This window comes from Pelodiscus sinensis, chromosome 30, assembly GCF_049634645.1.
Source record: "Pelodiscus sinensis isolate JC-2024 chromosome 30, ASM4963464v1, whole genome shotgun sequence".
In the NCBI taxonomy this organism is placed as follows: domain Eukaryota; kingdom Metazoa; phylum Chordata; order Testudines; family Trionychidae; genus Pelodiscus; species Pelodiscus sinensis.
The window spans coordinates 933,406-952,369 of record NC_134740.1 but is presented as its reverse complement, the minus strand read 5'-3'; the positions used below and the strand labels follow the sequence as shown (position 1 = coordinate 952,369).

Here is an 18,964-nt window from a genome sequence, read left to right as displayed (position 1 = left end):
TGCCAGTGAGGGGCGGGGACAGAGCAAGAACTTACACCTTGCGGGGGGAGGTGCAGGAACTCGTCCAGTACGAAGACGTTCAGATGAGTTATGCTCTTCTTCTCCTCTACGGCCTAAGGTGCAACTCTCCAAAGGGATCCACAAAGGAGCCTTCAGCCAGGGTCGATTCTTCCCCCACAGACATAGCTCCGCCCTGCTACTCCTGCAGCAAGTTCCATAGGACGCCTGTTAAGGGGTGGCCTGACCCACCCTGGGTGAGAACACGGGAACCCCAGACATCCCCTCTCCCTTATAATGCCAAGTTTCAGGGTGTGCGAAGATGCCTCCTCCCCACCGGGGGCATCTCAGCTGGGACAAGAAACCTCATTGCTTGAGGGTGACACCAGCCTGGGGAGAACCTGCAGAAAGGCTGGAAGAGCACAGAAGGGGTGAGAGCTCCAGGGATGGGCTGTGGGTAGAGGCAGTGGAGGGATGGGGAGCAAAGAGAGGTCCCTAACCCAGCAGGGGCAGGAAGCGAGTTAGCACCATGCTGAGCCAGCCGCTCTGGGCTGGGAGCTGAGTTCTTGGCTGAGTCACTAGCCTCATTGGGGTACAGGGAGGGGAACAGGCCCCTCCCCTCAGCAAGAGGCAGAAGAAATCCCCTGCTCTCCTTGGTGGCTGGCCAGGCAGCAGTGTTGCAAGGTAAGGAAGGGCTGACTTTCCCATCTTCTCACAAGTTTGGTCTCAATTTTGACAGTCAATGCAGTGCCAGGGAGAGGGGCTGGTGTAAAGGAACCTCCCAGGAGTTACTCCCACAGGGGGTCTGGCCCCATTGACCCCAGTTGAGCTATGGCCCACTGTGACAGACCAGGCCAGGTCTGGGCACAGCTGAGGGCGTCCACTCAGCCACTCTCTCCAGCCCGCAGACTGGAGGCCTTCCCAACTAGGCCACATACCAGTCTCAGAGCACTTCAGCAGCCTGCCTGAAGCCTCACGAGCAAAACCCCTCCAGCACCCCAGCAATATCCGTGCCCCAGATGGCCCCGGGCCTCATATACAGGTGAGGGGTCCTAGAACCCAATCCCACCTACCCTGAACAAGTTCTGTCCGGTCCCAAGAAACCAGCCACAGATCCCTGGTCAATTTACCCTCTGGACCTTACCCACAAATCACGCTGAGCCAATCCTTCAGCATCTAACATCTAAAGGTTTATTACTACAATAAAGAAAAGCATGAGAGTAAGGTTGTTAAAGGATAGTACGTTACATGCATTGAATCTCCCAGTCCTCGGTGCAGGCTCTAGCAGAGATGTTACAGCTGCTGGCTTAAAAGTCCTTGTTGCGCATCCTAGGATCAAGATGGGTCCACAGTGGTTATGCTGAGGAAATTCATAAGTGAACGGGAAGTGAGTTGCTAGCACACAGCAGGGCTGGTCACAGACTTCACAATGCCCTGGGAAAAGTGTGGGAAGAGCTCACCTCTGGGCCCCCCGAAAAGGTGAGGTGGAAGGGACATGGCTAGAGGCAGCCAGCCCTCACTGGATCATGCCAATCTGCCCCAAGGTGTTAACGTCCATGCTACTCCCAGAGCCATGAGTAGAACCCAGGAGCCCTGGTTCCCATACTCTCCGGTGGCCGCCTGGAGAGAAGACACCAGAGGAGCAGAGCGAACGCGCCATCGTGACCCTTCAGACAAAGGCATGTCTCAGAGAGGGAGGGTGTTGGACTTGCGCTGTTGTTCAATATCCCTTTAGGACAAACCCCAGAGGCCACTTGCAGAATTTGGAAGACAAAAACAAGGCACAATGAAGGGCCATCAATCCTCTGGGCTCCAGTTCACCCTGTGTCCTGCCTTGTCTTGAGAGAGATGTGTAACAGACACTCACACAGCCAAGGTCTTTGAGCAAATTTTTTAACGTAACCCATCAACCTTCAGGTCATGATCTGCTCATTCAGTTTATCTTCCTGTGATGTCCGTATTATCTTTGTGTGTAAAATGACACCTATGGAGTGGGGAATGTTTTGTGGGTTTCAAATATGTGAATGAGAGACGTCGAGGGTGTTACCCTCAAAGTCTTGATGAGCAACTGTTAAACAATCTCTTTGGTCCTTATGTCAGAGCCGTGGTTGGTCGGGAGAGGCCTCAGTTCTTTCAGAACAAAAAGGAAAGCAGCGGGCTTGGTCTTTGGGCTGGGCTGCACCACAAGAAAAATTGCAGAAGACACCAGGGAAAGAAGACAGCCCTGGTTTGAAGGAGCAGTTGGAAAAGATGTTTGAGGGTGAGTTTGAAAAAGTTTGTGCTGAGGTTTCAGGGTGAATTAGCCAAGCAATTTACTTTCTTTTGATTTGTAACGTACTTTGCTCGGACTGTTCTCACTTCTTGCCATTTCAGTCCTACTACTTGTGCTTGATAAAACCGTTTTCATTTTCTATCAAACCCAGTGTACATAATTGTTACCTGGGGGAGCAACCAGTATGAACAGCCCCCCCTTCTTAAAGGCGGTGGTGTTGTTTTGCTGCCAGTTCACTTGAGCCACATGAACTCGTAAACCCACATTCATGTGTTCGCGGCTGGCTAGTCTTTGAAATACCTTCATAACATATTTCTAGCTACATGGGTAACCCTTTCAACACAACCCATACACACATCACACAGTGGTATTCATGACCAGGGGGTGACAAGTTTTTCCATGATACCTGGCAAGATGTTGGTTGGCTACATATTCCGACAGCAGTGACTTGGGTGAGCCCTTTGGTACATGCCGTACAAGGGCTATCGGGATATGAAGGGTTCAGGATGTGAATGTTTGAGGAGGGGAAGAAGATGAGGAATAGAGAGAGGGATTCCCCTCTTATTTAGCTACTTTCTGGGTGCGGGTTGTGACCACCTTGCTGTACACCACATGTTCATCTTCAGCGGGCTTGGCTTTGTTTTTCGACAGGGTCTTGTGGGCCTGAGAGGTTGGGAGAACTAGGAGCGCGTAGGTGACGTCTGAACCCTGTTGAGGAAGAGAAGAGAAATGGTGAGGAGGGAGGGGAGCATCGAGGCTGTAGCTGAGAAAGAGGCCACTTGCATTCTTGGGTGTCTGAACAGGAAGAGACCTGGGAGATAATTATCCTGCTCTACTCTGCACTGGGGAGGCTACAGCTGGAGTGACGTGCCCAGTTCTGTGCATCCCACACTTAGGAAGATGGGGCAAATTGGGGGGGTCCAGATCAGAGCGTGTTCAGTCTGGAGATGACACGGCTGACGGGGGACATGAAAGACACCTGCTAAGCCAATGTTATAGAGGATGAGAATTAATTTTTCTCTATGTCTGCTGAAGTTCAGGCAGAATGGGTGTAGTCTGCAGCAAGGGAGATTTCGGTGAGATGTCACAAGAAATGTTCTACCTCTAAGGGCAGTGAAGCTCTGGAACAAGTGACCTGGGGATATTGGGAAACCTCTGTCATAGGCCAAGTACCTGCTGGTCTGGTCCAGGTTGAAGTAACGCTACCACAGCACAGGGGGAAGAACTGATGACCCCTTTAGGTTCCCTCTCTGCCCTTCACGTCTGTGATTCAGTGGAGGTTTGTGGAAAGGGATGGCCAATTCCCAGCCCTTCCTCCTGCATGAACAAACTCTGGGCAGTATCTCCTAGTGGCTGTTTTCTGACAGCCAGAGCCTAGAGAGGCAGCAATATCTCAGGCCTGGGCAAAACATTCAGGAGCTGTGGACTTGTAGAGGTTGGGTTCTGCTGACTCTTGACCTTAGTGTATCAATGCAGTCATGTTACCTGCTCCATCTGCTCCGCTCCAGCACCCATGGCTTTTGATCCCTTGCTGTCATGGCCTGGATCCAGGTTCCTGGTGCGTTCTCCAAGGGCAGATCCAGCCGTGCTTTTCGGAGTCTTTGGAACTAGCAGAGAACCACAGAAGAAGGGAGATGAGGTGGGGACAGACCTTGAGGAAATACCCAGCTACAGGACATGACCTTGAGCCAACGACGCAAACTCAGCTTCGTGCCCACAGTCACTTTGTTTAAATACATATTTCCCCATTCCCAGCACTTCCTTTTGTTCCTGGCACAGCTACAACCTGGCCCTGCTTTCAGTTAGCAGAGGAGGAAGCTTCATATGAAGTTAGGAGGTCCTGGCTCTTACAGTTGAGGAGGCGTTCTTGAACAAAAACACTCACAGACAGACAGACATTTATGAAATATAGAGATCGATTTGGTTTCCACACTGCACCACGGTAGGATCCTCTGTGGTTGTGAATATTTTAAACTCTTTACCCTGATTACTACTGAATAGTTCTGGCCAGACCAGATCTGAGGCGCAGGTGGCAGATCCCAGCCTCTCGCCTCCTTTCACCCACCTCTCTTCTTCCTGTGGCAGTAGCAGAGCAGAGCAGCCAGGGCTGCGATCAGGAGCAAGACGCCACCAGTTCCCAGCAGAATATCACGGACACTGGGTGAGGCTGTACATGGTGCAAAGGAAAAAGGCAAATGAGACCAGCCCGGCAGCCTTCAGAAAAGGTCAGAGTCCCTCAGAAGAATCCACCATGGGATCAAAGTTGCTGTGACAACCCCTCCCTACATTGACTATGGAACATTCCATCTGTACCAGACTGGTCCTCAATCCGAAGGGGTTATGGGGCTGGTTTTAGACAATGGCTGTGGGGTTTCAATTCCCTGACAAACCACACGTCACCTGTGCAAATTTTTCTCCTCTTTTCCTCCATTCCCCATCTCCAAAATGGGCACTGAGGGGCTAAGTCCACTCACACCCTTAAGAGTGTGATGGACCCTCCGCCCCCCACCCCCGATTTGTGGAATGGATGTAGGAACACAAATATATGTAACTCAAACATACTTTGGACAAATTGCCTGACGTGACCGATCAATCTTCATGTCTTAATCTGCTGAGCCTGTTTATGTTATTTTGGTGCATGTATCACCCTTGTGTGTAATGTTAAACATGTGGAGTGTGGACTGCTTTACAGTTTTAAATGTGCAAGGGAAAATCACCCAGTGTGTTACCCTCCGTGTCTAGATGACCCACTGTAATTGATCCCCTTTGTCCTCTAACTCTTATAAGTAGCTGGTCTGAGGGAGTTATGTGTCCATCCCATCTAGTAGGAGCTGAGCAACCAATGGAAGGGTGGAAAGTTGAAACACAATTCCTGCCCAAAGTGGCAGCTTCAAAACAAGAGAAAATTAGCAGGTCTTTTCTGTGTCTGGCTAGTGTGGCACACCCAAGACAATGAAGCAAAGACCCCAAGGAGAGGGAGACCCTAGTTTCAAGGATTGGCTGGAAAAGGAAGGGTATGTCTATACTAGCTCATTAGTTCAAGCTAGGTAGGCAAATGAGGGCAACCGGAGTTGCAAATGAAGCCCGGGATTTAAATATCCCGGGCTTCATTTCCATGTTCCCGGGCGCTGCCATTTTTAAATCCCCCTTAGTCTGAACTCCGTGCCCATGGCTACACACGGCACGGAGCAGGTAGTTCGAATTAAAGATTCTAATTCGAACCACCATTACTCCTCATTCAACTCCGGTTGCCCTCATTTGCCTACCTCGCTCGAACTAACGAGCTAGTGTAGACATACCCAAACAGTTTTACGGTGAGTTTGTGATAAGTTTGTACCGAGATTTTAGTTGTAGAGTTAGCATAATATTTTCAGTTATATTCAGTTTGTAATCTACTTTGCTCTGCCTGTTCTCACTCATTACCACTTCAATGCTACTGTTTCCACTTAATATAATCACTTTCATTTTCTATCAAGAGCAGTGTAATTGTTACACGTGGGAGAAATTGGTGTGCACGTTGCTAAAGGGGGCTCACCCAGAATAATTCATGTGGGGTTCTGATCCCATCTGGGGAGTGCTACCCCAGGAAACCGGGCTTTAAACAGGATTTTCCTTGACTTGAAGAGGTTCAGTGTCTGTCCTGCTTCTCGGGGGGGGGGGGATCTCAGCCCGGAGCCTTGCCTGGGGGGGGGAACGGGGAGCTGGCCCAGCAGGACCGGGTGGTGAGAAGCCCCAAAAGAGCTGGAGGAAGACATTAGACACGTCTCACCTGACAAAGTCACTGTCACAGCCTGGCTCCTGAGGGACAGGATCCACCTCTTGCCGACCTTCTGTTCATACCCGCAGGTGAATTCCCCAGTGTTGTTGGGACCAGCCCGTGTGATGCTGAGCACAGAGATGTTCCTGAAGCTGTTGGTGGGCTCCGAGGTGCTGCGCTCAGACCCCATGTCCCCAGGGTCAAATTTGTCTCCATTCTTGTAGAAGTGGAACCTCCAATCTCTCGCACTCCCAGGGACCGTGCAGGTGAAGAGCAGGGGGAGCCTTTCGCTCAGTACTCCAGATGGGGGATCCACGCTCAGCACCGGCTGGGGAGGGGGATCTGTGGGGAGCAGCAAAGGAGAGGGGTCAGTAGGGGCAGGAGGAAGAGGGGATGGTGCCCAGAATTCAGTGTATTTACAGCTGAGTTGGGTTCTCTCTATGAGCCTCTTCCTTCAATTCATGATGCCGAGGGGCTGCCCACCAAAATGAGCGAGAGCCGAGCTAGGGGTGCGGGTTGCTGCTTTCAGGCTGGGATGTCGGGTCAGAGGGTGGCCAAGGACACCAAGATGTGACTCCTTTTCTCTCACACCTCCACTGCCACTGCCCCCATCCCCCCCAATATCCATGGAGCCCTCTGCACACAGGGAGGGCTCAGAGCACCTGTGGATCCCCAGACGGGCTGGCAGCTGGGTGGCCCAGCTAGAAACCATTCTAGGTACTTAGATCTGTGCGAGGCTGGTCGAGAGGGGCTGGCTACTCCCTGCTTGGATGCCCTGACTAGTGGGGCAGGTGTAGGACAGAGGAGCCCTCAAGGAGGTGAGTGAATCAGACACCAAATGAGCTCTCCTCAGAGATGCTCCATCCATCCACCATGTTGAATTGGATTCTGCCGAGTTGTGACCTCTGGGGCAGCTGGTGTATGAGGGAGGAAAGCTGCGGGAGGAAGTATGATGGGAGATCAGGACACCGGGGGTGGGAGGGAGTGTCAGAGGGTTACATCCAGCTGGGATCTCAGGATGGATGTGGTGGGGGAGGGGCAGATGTGACCAGGTCACCTTCATCTTAGGAATTAGAGGGGGGTGGAGACTTTTTCATGGGACATTCCCTGCATCCCTGCACCTCACTGTGCCCCAACCCTGCTCCATGACCACGTGGCCCAGTAGGAAACAGGGGACGGCTCCTCTCTGTCATACTGCGAGTGGCAGGGGGAATGGGTAAGATGCCATTAAATGCTCCATCTCCTGGTGAGGATAGATTCAGTGTTAGGGCTGGAGGCAAAGAAAGGATCTAACCCCAGTGCTGCCCTCTTGCTGATTGGCTGGGAACTTCTCCCTGCAGTTGAGCTTCCCAACCCCCCATGGCCTGAGAGAGACCAGAGATGGGGCAGATTTGGGTTGGTTTAACAAAATGTCCCCAAATTGTCAAATGTAGATGCTGGAGGGGAGCCCCGATGGGCCCCCAAAAGGATCAATAGGAACCACAGACCCAGGGAGTGACACTGACCAGACGGGGATTGAAACACACAGTGACCCGACCTAGACCTGGGAAACTGGGCTGTGCCACAGCTGGTCTATGAGGCAGAGAGACCCGGCCACTGGGCAGCAAACAGCAGCACCCAGGGGACTCACCAATCACTTTTATAGTGATGTTTTTGCTCCTCTCCGATGGGATCTCTCGCTCCAACTCCATCTCCCAGTAATCACATCTGTACTCGCCAGCATGAGACTCAGACACACTCGACAGCTGAATGGAGGCGTTCACACTGTTCTGAGCCCGCTGGAGCTCTCCAGAGCTGATTCCCTGACCATCCCTGAAGAACCGGATGCCGGACACAGTGGCATTGCGGGGAGCAGAGCACATCAAGGTCACAGATTCCCCACGTAGGAGGATGCGGTGTTGTGGGCTCAGAGTGAGTTTGGGAGCAGACTGGTGATCTGGAATGGGGGAAGGGAGGAAGCAGAGAACTCTAAGGAAGCAGCTCCCACTCGCATAAACTCTACCAGCCCGGCCCTCAGCCGGTCCCACTCAGAGGTTCTCCCAGCCCCCCCTTTTCCCCTTGCAGCCCAGCCCCTCTGCACAGCTCTGGTCCCTGCAAACCTCAGCAGCTGCGCCATTGGAGGGTGCCAGGGTGGATGCACTAAGCCCTGTACAGGTGACCCAGCGTGAGGAGCTGAGGGCCTTTGGGAGGAGAAGGGCTGGAATGCAGAGCTGGAGGGAACCAGGGTCTCTGATGTTCCCCCCTCACACCAATGCAGGGCCAGGAGGGAACCACCGCGGACTGTGTGAGATGCAGGGAGTGAAACGGGGGGTGCAGCTGAGGTGCTGGGGTGGGTTTTGGTTTCCCAAAGACACCTCCCAACCAACAGCAGGAAAACAGGGGCTCTCCTCTCAGTGTGATAGAGACGGAGCTGCTGTTTGTGGAGGAGATCTCGCGATTGGATTCCCATCTCTAGTATGCACAGATGTAGGACCCAGCCCTTCCCTTCTCAGCCCTGAGCAACAGCTGGGCTCCTGCATTGAAATGCTGCACCGTGCTGAGCTCCTGCCATTGGTTTTGAAAGTAGAATCTGTATCCTGAAGCCCAAGTGTCCCGAGGAGCTACACACGTGAGGGTCACCTGGTCCCCTGGGAGATAGACTCGGTAGCCAGGCTCCAGGGAGAGAGTGGGGGCTCCTGGGGGATCTACAACAGAGACAGGGGGTTAGCGGGGAAGGAGAGGCCAGGATGGGATGAGGAGAAGGGAAAAGGTGCAAAAGATCAGATGTGGACAGACGTGAACACAAACCAGCCTCACCTCACTGCTCTGCTCCTACCCCCACACACCACGGCAAATGAAGCACAGACCCTTCTCATTCTGGTCGCAAGGCCAGAAGGACCCATTGTGCTCATGGAGTCACCTAGTACCTGGGAAGTCCCTGAACTGGTCCCTCTAGAGAGGATCCCTGAGAAACACATTCCGGTTCATTCAGAAATCGAGAGCGCTGGAGAATCTCCCACAGCCCCAGGGGTTAGTTTCCCCACACTGAAATTCTGCCCCAAGTTTCCATCCAGAGTGTGTCTGGCTCCAGTGCCCAGTTGTTCGGGGGTGTCTGGTCTTTGTGCAATTGAGCCGTTGGTTGTGCAGGTTCTGCTCCCCAGATGGGAGCTGCTCGACTGGGGTCAAGTCTCCCTGGAACCATCTTACTATTATGCTAAACTCCTCCAGCTCCCGGACTTTCTCTCTCTAAGATGGACCCGCCCTCCATGTGGCGGGACAAATTCCAGCTCCCTCAGTCTCTGCAACCTACCCCCACCCCACAGCCTGCTCCCTACACCTCAGAGAACTGCCCTCCCTCCTGCTAACCCTCAGTCAGCCACTCCCCACCCCACGCAGGCAGGAAACGGCAGGATGGGTGGGACCCAGACTGTGCCAAGGAGCAATTCAGAGACAAGGGCAGGAGTCGCAGAGACGATCTGCCTTTTTCAGTAGGGACAAGGGTGTGACAGCGCATTGGGGGTCCCCCGTCTCCTGCACCCCCGAAATGACTCCGCCAGCCAGTAGAACAGAGGTGGTTTATTGCTTCTCCAGGATACAGCACAGCACAGATGTCATCAGGTTACAGGGCAGGCCTAGGATGCCTCAGCCCCCCTTGATATGGGGGGGTCCGGCTTCTAAACCCCCCAGCCTGTTGCTGAGGCTGCTTCCTCCATGCTCCCAGACAGAAACTAACTAACTCTCCTCCAGCCCTGCCCCCCCCCACCAGGACAGCCTCCCACCTTCCTTTATTCCTCTCCATGGGGGTTAGCTGGTCGGACCGGTTGAGAGATCCCTTTGCATAGTGACCCATCCCTGTCCTTCTGGGCTGTGGTACCGGCGGCAGCCAGTGAGGGTTACCACAGACCCATAGAAACCAGCAAGTTCCCCCCCCCCCCACTATGTCACAAAGGGGCATCAGGAGCAGAACTGGGACAGGACGGATCCTCCCAGGGCAAACTGAATTGGTAAGGGGAGTTGGACATGCAGCCCTAGGATCTCCTCAGGCCCCTGTGGCTGGGCCCTCAGTCTTGGAGTGAGCCAGGCCAGAGCTCCGCCACCACCCCCACAGCTCACCTGCCTGCCCTCAGCGTGGTGCTGTCCAAGGTACCGCTGTTCCCTGGTTCCCCTTCCCTGCCCCCAGCATGGCGCTGTCCAAGGTACTGATGTTCCCTGGCTCCCCCTGCCTGTCCCCAACATGGAGCTGTCCAAGGAACCGCTACCAGCGGCCAGCTCAACCAATCTCCCTCCAGGGCTGCAGAGAGACTGTGTGTGAGTGTGTCTAGACTACAGGGTTTTTTCCAAAAAAGTAGCCTTTTTTCGAAAAAACTTCACCTGCGTCTACACTGCAGCTGCGTTCTTTTGAAACTAAATCAAAACAACGTGATAGTTTTTTCGATCATGGCAAACCTAATTTTACAAGAAATAACGCCTTTTTTCCAAAGTACTCTTTCGAAAAAAAGCGCTATTGAATGCAAACTGTGCTTTTTTCAAAGAGAGCATCTAGACTCTCTCTCAAAAAAGCGCCTTGCTTTTTCAAAAAATCTGCTTGCAGCCTAGACTGTCTCTTTCAAAAGAGGCTTTTTCGAAAGATAATTTCAAAAAAGCCTCTTTCGAAAGAGGCTTGTAGTCTAGATGCAAGTGTCCCCTGACCAGTTGCCTTTGTATCCAGCCCATAAGGGCTCTGATTGGCTGACTCTAGCCTGCTTTTGATTGGCTCCCAGCCCCAGCCCTTTCCCCTGATGAGGGGGAGAATTTTGAAACCCCCGATGTGCCAATGCAGAACAACCCCTCCCATCACACAGTCGTTCAGCAGACAGGTGTGTTAGTGTGTGTGTGTTTGTACAAGAGCAGGTGATCAGCCCTGCTCTGTGTGCAGGTCCTAGGTCCCCACAAGGAACGTGTCCCCATAGCACAAATGCACCAGCAGAAGCAGGGACAACCCAGCACTCACCTGTCACAGTGATGGGGACAGAGGGACTCTCTTCAGTCTGGATCTTCCGCCCAGACACGTCTGTCCAGTACTGGCAGGTGTACGACCCGGAGTGCCCTGGCCTCAGTTCCAAGTTCTTCACGTTGGAGTAGCTGCTGCTGGGTAGGAATATGCTTTCCCTGTCCTTGTAGAACTGAAAACTTGTAACTGCCCCATTGTCACTGGGAGCCGAACACGTGAGCTGAACGGACTCTCCGGAGAGGTACAGCTGGTTTGAGGGGCTCAGAGAGAGAGTGGGGACTGGGGTGTCTGGAAGAGACAACGGGTGACATTACATTGACGGACAAGGGACTCAGAGAGCCAAGAGGAGCAGACGCAGGGGAGGAGGCTGTTACCGCCTGAATGCAGCAAGAGGGGGATTCCTCCAGAAAAATAAATGGTTTCTGAAATCCCACCGCCCCCATCTGGCCCTGCACCCCAATCTCATGTCTCACCTGCCCCCATATCACTCGGCTCTCCAACGGTAACAGCATCCTTGGAGAGGTAGTGGAGTGAGCCGGGCTCAGGGAGAGGGACAGGGCTGCAGGAGGGTCTGGAAACCAGGGGTCAGGGTTAGATGCAGAGGAAGGGGCCCACCCCAGAGGGATCTCTGGAGGGACCTCAGAGCAGAGGGGCAGATGTTACCAGCTCAAATTCATACCAAGAGGGTGGAGTTTCCAGGGAAAACGCCCTGCTCCTCCATTCCTCATTTAACCCCCACCCTGCCCTGTGCCATGTTACACCGAAGGGGGCAGGGCCTTGTGTGGGATCCACTGGCTGAGCTGCCCAGACCTCAGCACGGGTGAGGGATGGGGGGTTCTGACTCAGCTGTGAGCACCAGCCAGTCACTGCCCTGGCACCAGGGACCTCTCAGGGGGTTCAATCCCTGCCCCTCCTAAACACACGACCCATGGGGCATCCCGAGATATTAGCACTGCCGGGGGCCAGGGTAACTTGACAGAGACCAGCCCCTGTGCTGACAAGAGAGGGTGCCTTCCCGACAGTGCCCAGCCAGGATCCTGGTACTGTGAGCTTCTCCACAGCAGTGCCCTGTCAGTCTGTGCTGAGCAGCCGGGAACCTGATGCCCACCATGCACTGAGATGCAGAGAGTGGGACCGGCCAGTCAGGGGGTGAAGCTGAGGTGCTGCGGCAGGTTTCAGATTCCCAAAGACACCTCCCACCCAACAGCAGGAAAACAGGGGCTCACCTGTCACTGTGATGGAGACGGAGCTGCTGTTCTCAGAGACCTCGCCATTGGATCCCTGTCTCCAGTACGCACAGGTGTAAGTCCCAGCACTTCGCTTCTCAGCTGTGACCTCCAGCCGGGCTCTTACATTAGAGCTGAGGACCATGCTGGGCCCCTGCTCTTCATGTTGAAAGTAGAATCTGTATCCTGAAACCGATTCACTCCGAAGAGCAGCACAGGTGAGGGTCACCCGCTCCCCTGGGAAATAGACCTTGTACGTTGGCTGCAGGGAGAGCTTGGGGGCCGGCAGGGGATCTGCAACAGAGACAGGGGGTCAGTGGGGAGGGAGAGGCCACGGTGGGAGAAGAAGGGGCAAGAGATCAGATGTGGACAGACGTGAACACAAACCAGCCTCACCTCACTGCCCTGCCCCCAGCCCCTCGCGCCACGTCAAATGAGAACATAAGAATGGCTAAACTGGGTCAGACCAACAGTCCACCCAGCCCAGTGTCCTGTCTGCTGACAGTGGCCAATGACGGATGCCCAAGAAGGAGTGAACACAGCAATTAATCCTCACGTGATCCCTCCCCCGCCACCCACGCCCAGCCTCTGACCCCATTCCTACCCATCCCGGCAAGTAGCCATTGAGGAACCCAACCTCCATGAATTAATCTAGGTCTTTTTGGAACCCTGTGAAAGTCCTGCTCTTCACAACATCCTTTGGCAAGGAGTTCCACAGGTCGACTGTGCACTGTGTGAAGAAAAACTTCTTTTGGCTTGTTTTAAACCTGCTGCCTCTTCATTTCATTGGCTGACCCCTCGTTCTTATGTTCTGGAAACAAGTAAATCACTTTTCCTTATTCACTTTTTTCACACCACTCATGATTTTATAGACCTCGATCCTGTCCCCCTTCATCTCCTCTGTTCTAAGCTGAAAAGTCCAAGTCGTTTCAATCTCTCTTCATAGGGGACCCGTTCCAAACCCCTCAGCATTTTGTGGCCCTTTTTGGAACCTTTTCCAATGCCGAGAGATCTTCCACCCATTCTTGGCCCTTTTCCTAGATCTCAAGGCCATAGAATCCAACCTTCTGCATCACGGCTTCTCTGAATTCATCCCTTGGTAACAGAAATCGCCAGCGCTAGAGAATCCCCCGGGGAATGTCCCTGTGGAAACCTGCCTCCCGTTACCAGACTGAGTGTGTCTGGCTCCAACCCCCACCCGTTGGGTCTTGTCTGGTCTTCGTGCCATTCAGCTGTTGGTTTGCCAAGTTCTATCCCCAGATGGGAGCTGCCTGCCTGGGGTCAAGTCCCCCCTGAACCTTCTCAGTGTTACGCCAAACAGCCCCAGCTCCTGGGTTTTCCTCTCTAGGATGAACCCACCCTCCGTGTGAAGACCTGCCCAGAGAGGTACAGCTGGTGTGTGGGGCTCAGGGAGAAGGTGGGGGCTGCTGGGGCCCCGGAAAAGACCATGGGTGATATTTCACTGAAGGACAAGGGACTCAGGGAGCCGAGAGGAGGAGATGCAGGGGAGGAGGCTGCTACTGCCTGGATGGAGCAAGAGGGGGATTCTCACAGAGAAATAAATGTCTCCTGATATTCCACCGCCCCCCATGTGATTCTGCACCCCAATCTCATGTCTGACCCGGCCCCTCCATCACTCGGCTCTCCAACGGTAACAGGGTCCCTGGGGAGGTACCGGGGTGAGCTTGGCTTTGGGGGGGAGGCAGGGCTGCAGGAGGGTCTGGAAACCAGGGGTCAGGGTTAGATACAGAGGAAGGGGACCACCCGAGACGGATCTCTGGAGGGACCTGCGGTGGGGGGGGCAGGTGGTCCCGGCTCAAATTCATCTCAGGAACTTCTCCATGTGAAACTTCCTGCACCTCACTCAGCCCCCACCCTACCCTGTGCCCACATGTTACACCTCAGAGGCAGGGCCTGTGTGTGGGATCCGCTAGCTGGGCTGGGGTGCCCAGGGCACAACAGGGGAAGGACAGGGGGTCTCTGGTTCAGCTGTGAGCACCAGCTGGTCACTGCTCTGGCACTAGGTACCTCTCAGGGGATTCCATGCCTGCCTGGAGAGAAGAATCCATGCCCACTGGGGCTTTCATCCCCAGGGCCGAGTATGTCAGGGCAGCTCCTGCCCCTCCCAAACACATGAGCTGTGGGGCATCCTGGCATGTTATTGACCAGGATAACTCGATCGAGACATAACCCCTTTCTGACAGCCAGCATGACGTGCTCCCCTTGACAGCGCCCAGACTGGACCCTCGTGCTGTGAGCTTCCCCACAGCAGTGCCCTGTCAGTCTGCGCTGAACACCCACCATGGGTGTGTGAGATGCAGGCAGTGAGGCTGGGCAGGCAGGGGGTGAAGCTGAGGTGCAGGGGCGGGTTTCAGATTCCCAAAGACACCTCCCGCCCAACAGCAGGAAAACAGGGGCTCACGTCTCACTGCGATGGAGACGGAGCTGCTGTTCCTAGAGGAGATCTCGTGACTGGATTCCCATTTCCAGTACACACAGGTGTAGGGCCCAGCCCTTCGCTTCTCAGCTGTGAGCTCCAGCTGGGCTCCTACATTAGTGCCAAGGACCGTGCTGGGCCCCTGCTCTTCATGTTGAAAGTAGAATCTGTATCCTGAAACCAATTCACCCCTAGGAGCTGCACACGTGAGGGTCACCTGCTCCCCAGGGAGATAGACCTGGTACCTTGGCTCCAGAGAGAGCGTGGGGGCCGGCAGGGGATCTGAAGCAAAGACAGAGGGTCAATGAATGTCATTCATCCCATGGGCTGCAGGTCGTGGATTCCCTCAGGGAATGTGTCTCCGTAGCACAGACACACCAAGGGCTGGAAGAGCCGAGCGCTCACCTCTCACAGTGATGCGGACAGGAGGACTCTCCAGAGACTGGATCTCCTGTCCAGATGGGAGCCTCCCTGTGCCTCTGAACCCCCAGATACCCCCTCACTTCATGAAGTGGCAGCGGGTGAGCTCATTCTGAGGGTGGAAGGGTCTTTCATCTATGTGGGACCCCAATATCCCAACACTCTCCATTCTGGGGAAAGTGGGGTGCAAAAGAGGGGGAGGGATCTTGTCGCAAGTAGATCGAACCCAACCCCCCACCCCATTCCCATCAGGGCATTCACCCCGCAGGCTCCATCTAGGGGAAGAAGAGCGAGAACCCACCATGTGATCATCCAGCCTGCCCAGCAGTGGCGAGCAGGCACTGAACAGAAGTGAGGAAGCTCAGGCGGATGTGGCGGAGGGAGGGGGGAGTTTTCCACCCATCACATTTCCTCTGGGGTTTCTGCAGAACCTGCTTTTACTGCTCTGCTGGGTAGAGCTGGGTTTGTGCCCCTGGCCCTGAGCCCTCGGTGGGAGCCCAGATCTGGGGCAGAGAGACCCCCCCCCACTCTACACGCAGACCCACAGCAACAGGCCCTGCCCTGAGGCACTCAGTGTCATGGGGGGGGGAGCTTGGATTCCATGGCCCATCCAGCCCTCACTCTCTCTGCTGGGACCGCCCATGAGGGGCTAGGTAGCCCCATGGGAATGGGGCAGCTTCTCCCCTATGGCCTCAGCTGGGACCCACCAAATAGACCCTCCCAGAAGGCACCAGATGGCGTCGCTCTTCCACCCGTCCCCCTCTCGAAGCTGTCAGGGGATGACACGGGGGCCCCAGGGGATGATTCCCCCCTTGCACTTCCAAATATTATAGTGTGAGAGGAGCAGGACCCCGGCCCCACTGCCAGGACCCCTCTCCCCTCCCCCACCCACTGACATCATCTCAATGAGGCCAGGAGACCTCGTTACCTGCGGGGGACACCGGCCTGGGGAGACTCTGGAGCGAGGCTGGAAGAGAAGAGCAGAGAGGGGGTGAGGGCTCTGGGGAGGGGATGGGGACACAGGGCAGGGCTGGGGGAGTCTCCAGACAGACAGAGACACACAGAAAGGCTGGAGGCCGAGGGGGGCACTTACCCAGCAGAGGCAGGAGCAGAGTTAGCTCCATGCTGAGCCGGTGGCTCCGGGCTGGAAGCTGGGTGCTTGGCTCAGCAGAGGAAGTCCCAGCCTCAGGTGTGGTCACCGCTCAGCTCAGGGACTGGAGAGACACTGGTGTGTGGTATCAGACCTGCCCATTTCCTGGGCCTGCCAGTGAGGGGCAGGGACGGAGCAGGAACTAACACCTTGCGGGGGAGGTGCAGGAACTCGTCCAGTGCGAAGACGTTCAGATGAGTTATGCTCTTCTCCTCCATGGCCTGGCGTGCAACTCTCCGACGGGGCCCACAAAGAAGCCTTCAGCCAGGGTCCCTCTTCTGCCCCCCACAGACATAGCTCCGCCCTGCTACTCCCGCAGCAAGTTCTTTAGAGCCAGCACCCTACTCATGTAAACAGTCACCCCGCCACCCTCAGCCAGCCCCAGGCCAGGATAAGACAAGGAGAAGGAAGAAGGGGCAAGAGATCAGCCCTGGAGAGACGTGAATACAACCCAGCCTCACCTCACTGCAGCCCAGCTAACCCCATGCACATCTCTCTCTCTCTCATCTTTTCCATAGCCATGTGTGTGTGTCTCTGTGTGTGTCTGTCTGGGCATCTTTGTACCAGGGGATATGACCAGCCCTGCTCTGTGGGTGCAACATTCATCCCATGGGCTGCAGATCCTGGATTCCCTACAGGGAATGTGTCTCCGTAGCACAGACGCACCAGGGGAAGCTGTCACAGCCTAGGACTCACCTGTCACCGACTGGATCTCTCATCTGGCCAGGTGTGACGGAGCAAGAGAGCCCCGCACTTACCCCTGAGCCCTACTGCTGGTGAGGGGCAGCTGATGCAAATGGTTCACCCCACAGTTGCCATGGGGGGTAGCAGTGGAAGAGGGGGGAGAAGTTTGGGCAGATGTGGGGAAGTGGGGACGGGGGAAGAGTTTCCTGGGGGGTCAGAGGGGACTCTCTTTTGAATGTGTCACTGCAAAGTGCTGGGCATGTGGGAGCCCAGAGCTGGGGTAGAGAGACCCCCCCCACACACACAGCCCCACACGGATGGGCCCTGCCCAGGGTCATTCATTGTAATGGGGAGGGGGGAGCTCAGCCTCCATGGCCCATTCAGCCCTCGCTGTTCTGCTGGGGCTGCCCATGAGGGGCTGGGTAGCACCCATGGGGATGGGGCAGCTTCTCCCCCATGGCCTGGGCTGGGACCCACCACTCAGGGTCACTCTTCCTCCCCCATGGATGTGCCTCTGGACTGGAGCTGCTGCTGGGGCGGATTCACAAGAGATGCCAGGCAACGGGGCAGCTTGGGTCCACCAAGGGTAGCACCCAGACCCCCCTTTCCTTGCAGTGTGAGAGGATGAGAATTCCCCCTCCCGTACTGCCCAAGACACCCCCACCCCCACAGGGAAGTAGAGGAGACATCGATACCTGCAGGGGACACTGGTCCGGGGAGACTCTGGAGCGAGGCTGGAAGAGAAAAGAGGAGAGGGGGTGAGAGCACCAAGGAGGCGATTGGGGGTGCAGAGGGGAGGTACCAGGGGGACTCTCCAGACAGTCAGAGGGAGGGGGCACTTACCCAGCAGAGGCAGGAGCAGAGACAGCACCATGCTGAGCCGGTCGCTCTGGGCTGGGAGGTGGCTTCTCAGCTCAGCCAGCAGCTCAGAGGGGGATGGTCCCCTCGCCTCTGATGGACATAGAGGAAGTCCCAGTCTGTCTCAGACACCGCCATGGTCTGTGACTTGCATAACACGGGTGTCTGCCATGCAAGACACGTGAAGGGCAGCTGGCTGCTTCCCACAGCAGACATGGGCGGGAGGAGCTGCCCCATGGGACCGGCACCTCTACGCTTTGGGCCAAGGGGCTTGGCCGGGGGAAAGGAGAAGCACATGAGTTACACTGGCTTACACCAGCTGGGCGTCTGGCCCCCGCGACTCTGCAGCCTCATGAGCCCAGCTGGGCTCTCCCTCATTCACAGCCCCGACTCTGAAACCAGCCCCCGGTCCAGTTGCAGCCAGGGGGGGATTTAAGCCAATTTTTGACATTTCTGCTCTGTCCCAGGAAGCATTGAACAGGAAGTGAGGGGGCTGGGAGGGTTTCTAAGTCCCCCACCCAGCCCCAGAGTGATGGGGAGACGTTCTGTACCCGAAATCAACACACACACCCCATGACCCTAGAGTTCCCAAGGCAATACAATGCTGACTTGCTTTCTGCAGAGTTGCCTTAGAAGCTGTCATTCTACAAGTCCTGATCTGCAGTGCTCGTACCCAGCTGGGCTCTGCGTGCTGTGTCCTTGTGCCTGAAGTTATCAGCATCGACTCTGCACCTGCATTTCAGTGTTTGCTCCTGGCATGACACCCACAACCAGCACGGCTGTGGGAGGGCATAGGAGGGGGGCTGGAGTGTCAGTTCTGGGGTGGGATCTGGGGGGCAGTTTCATACGGGACCCACACATACTTGTGCAAAACTAACACCCCGGTGACCGGGCCTGGTCCCCAGCAGGGGTGGCAGGAGGGGTGAGGGGTGCAGTCTCTGGGTGGGAGTTCGGGGGTTCTATGGGGTGTGGGGGTTGCACAGCTTAGGAAGGAGGTGAAGGAGGTTGCAGGGTCTGGGAGGGTGAGGGGGAAGGGGTGCAGCACTTACTTGGGGCACCCCCCAGTAGATCCTAGGGGATGAGAGGCAGTGGGGTCTTGGTGCACTATCCCTGCAGCTCCCTTTGGCTGCACCGGCAAAGCTGGCGGAGCTACCCAGCCCCAAACATTGCTGGAACCAGGCTGCGGGCCAGGAA

General features: G+C 55.5%; 1 protein-coding gene and 1 long non-coding RNA gene across 2 annotated transcripts; both read right to left on the bottom strand.

Annotated features, from left to right (window-relative positions):
* Positions 1-107: 107 nt before the first annotated feature.
* Positions 108-13,238, bottom strand: LOC142821384 (junctional adhesion molecule B-like). The gene is made up of 7 exons (XM_075912294.1): positions 12,222-13,238; positions 10,996-11,283; positions 7,657-7,962; positions 6,039-6,368; positions 4,335-4,436; positions 3,755-3,876; positions 108-2,977 (listed from the first exon to the last, which is right to left on the bottom strand). Exons 1-7 carry the CDS (start codon positions 12,364-12,366, stop codon positions 2,831-2,833), a joined length of 1,440 nt encoding a protein of 479 aa, XP_075768409.1. The 5' UTR covers positions 12,367-13,238; the 3' UTR covers positions 108-2,830.
* A 1,412-nt stretch (positions 13,239-14,650) lies between these two features.
* LOC142821058 (uncharacterized) lies at positions 14,651-16,298 on the bottom strand. Its single transcript, XR_012898094.1, has 3 exons — positions 16,172-16,298; positions 16,007-16,045; positions 14,651-14,940 (listed from the first exon to the last, which is right to left on the bottom strand). It is a non-coding gene; the product is annotated as an uncharacterized LOC142821058 (long non-coding RNA).
* Between the last annotated feature and the right edge of the window lie 2,666 nt (positions 16,299-18,964).

Bases quoted from the DNA above. Each gene is read 5' to 3' on its own strand.
- LOC142821384 (XM_075912294.1), bottom strand. From the start codon at position 12,366: ATGGTCCTCAGCTCTAATGTAAGAGCCCGGCTGGAGGTCACAGCTGAG. The intron at 7,963-10,995 runs GTGAGTGCTGGG...CCCCCATTCCAG, and splicing joins TGTCCCCATCACTGTGACAG to ATCACCAGTCTGCTCCCAAA. The intron at 3,877-4,334 runs GTGGGTGAAAGG...GTTCTCTGCTAG, and splicing joins CTGCCACAGGAAGAAGAGAG to TTCCAAAGACTCCGAAAAGC.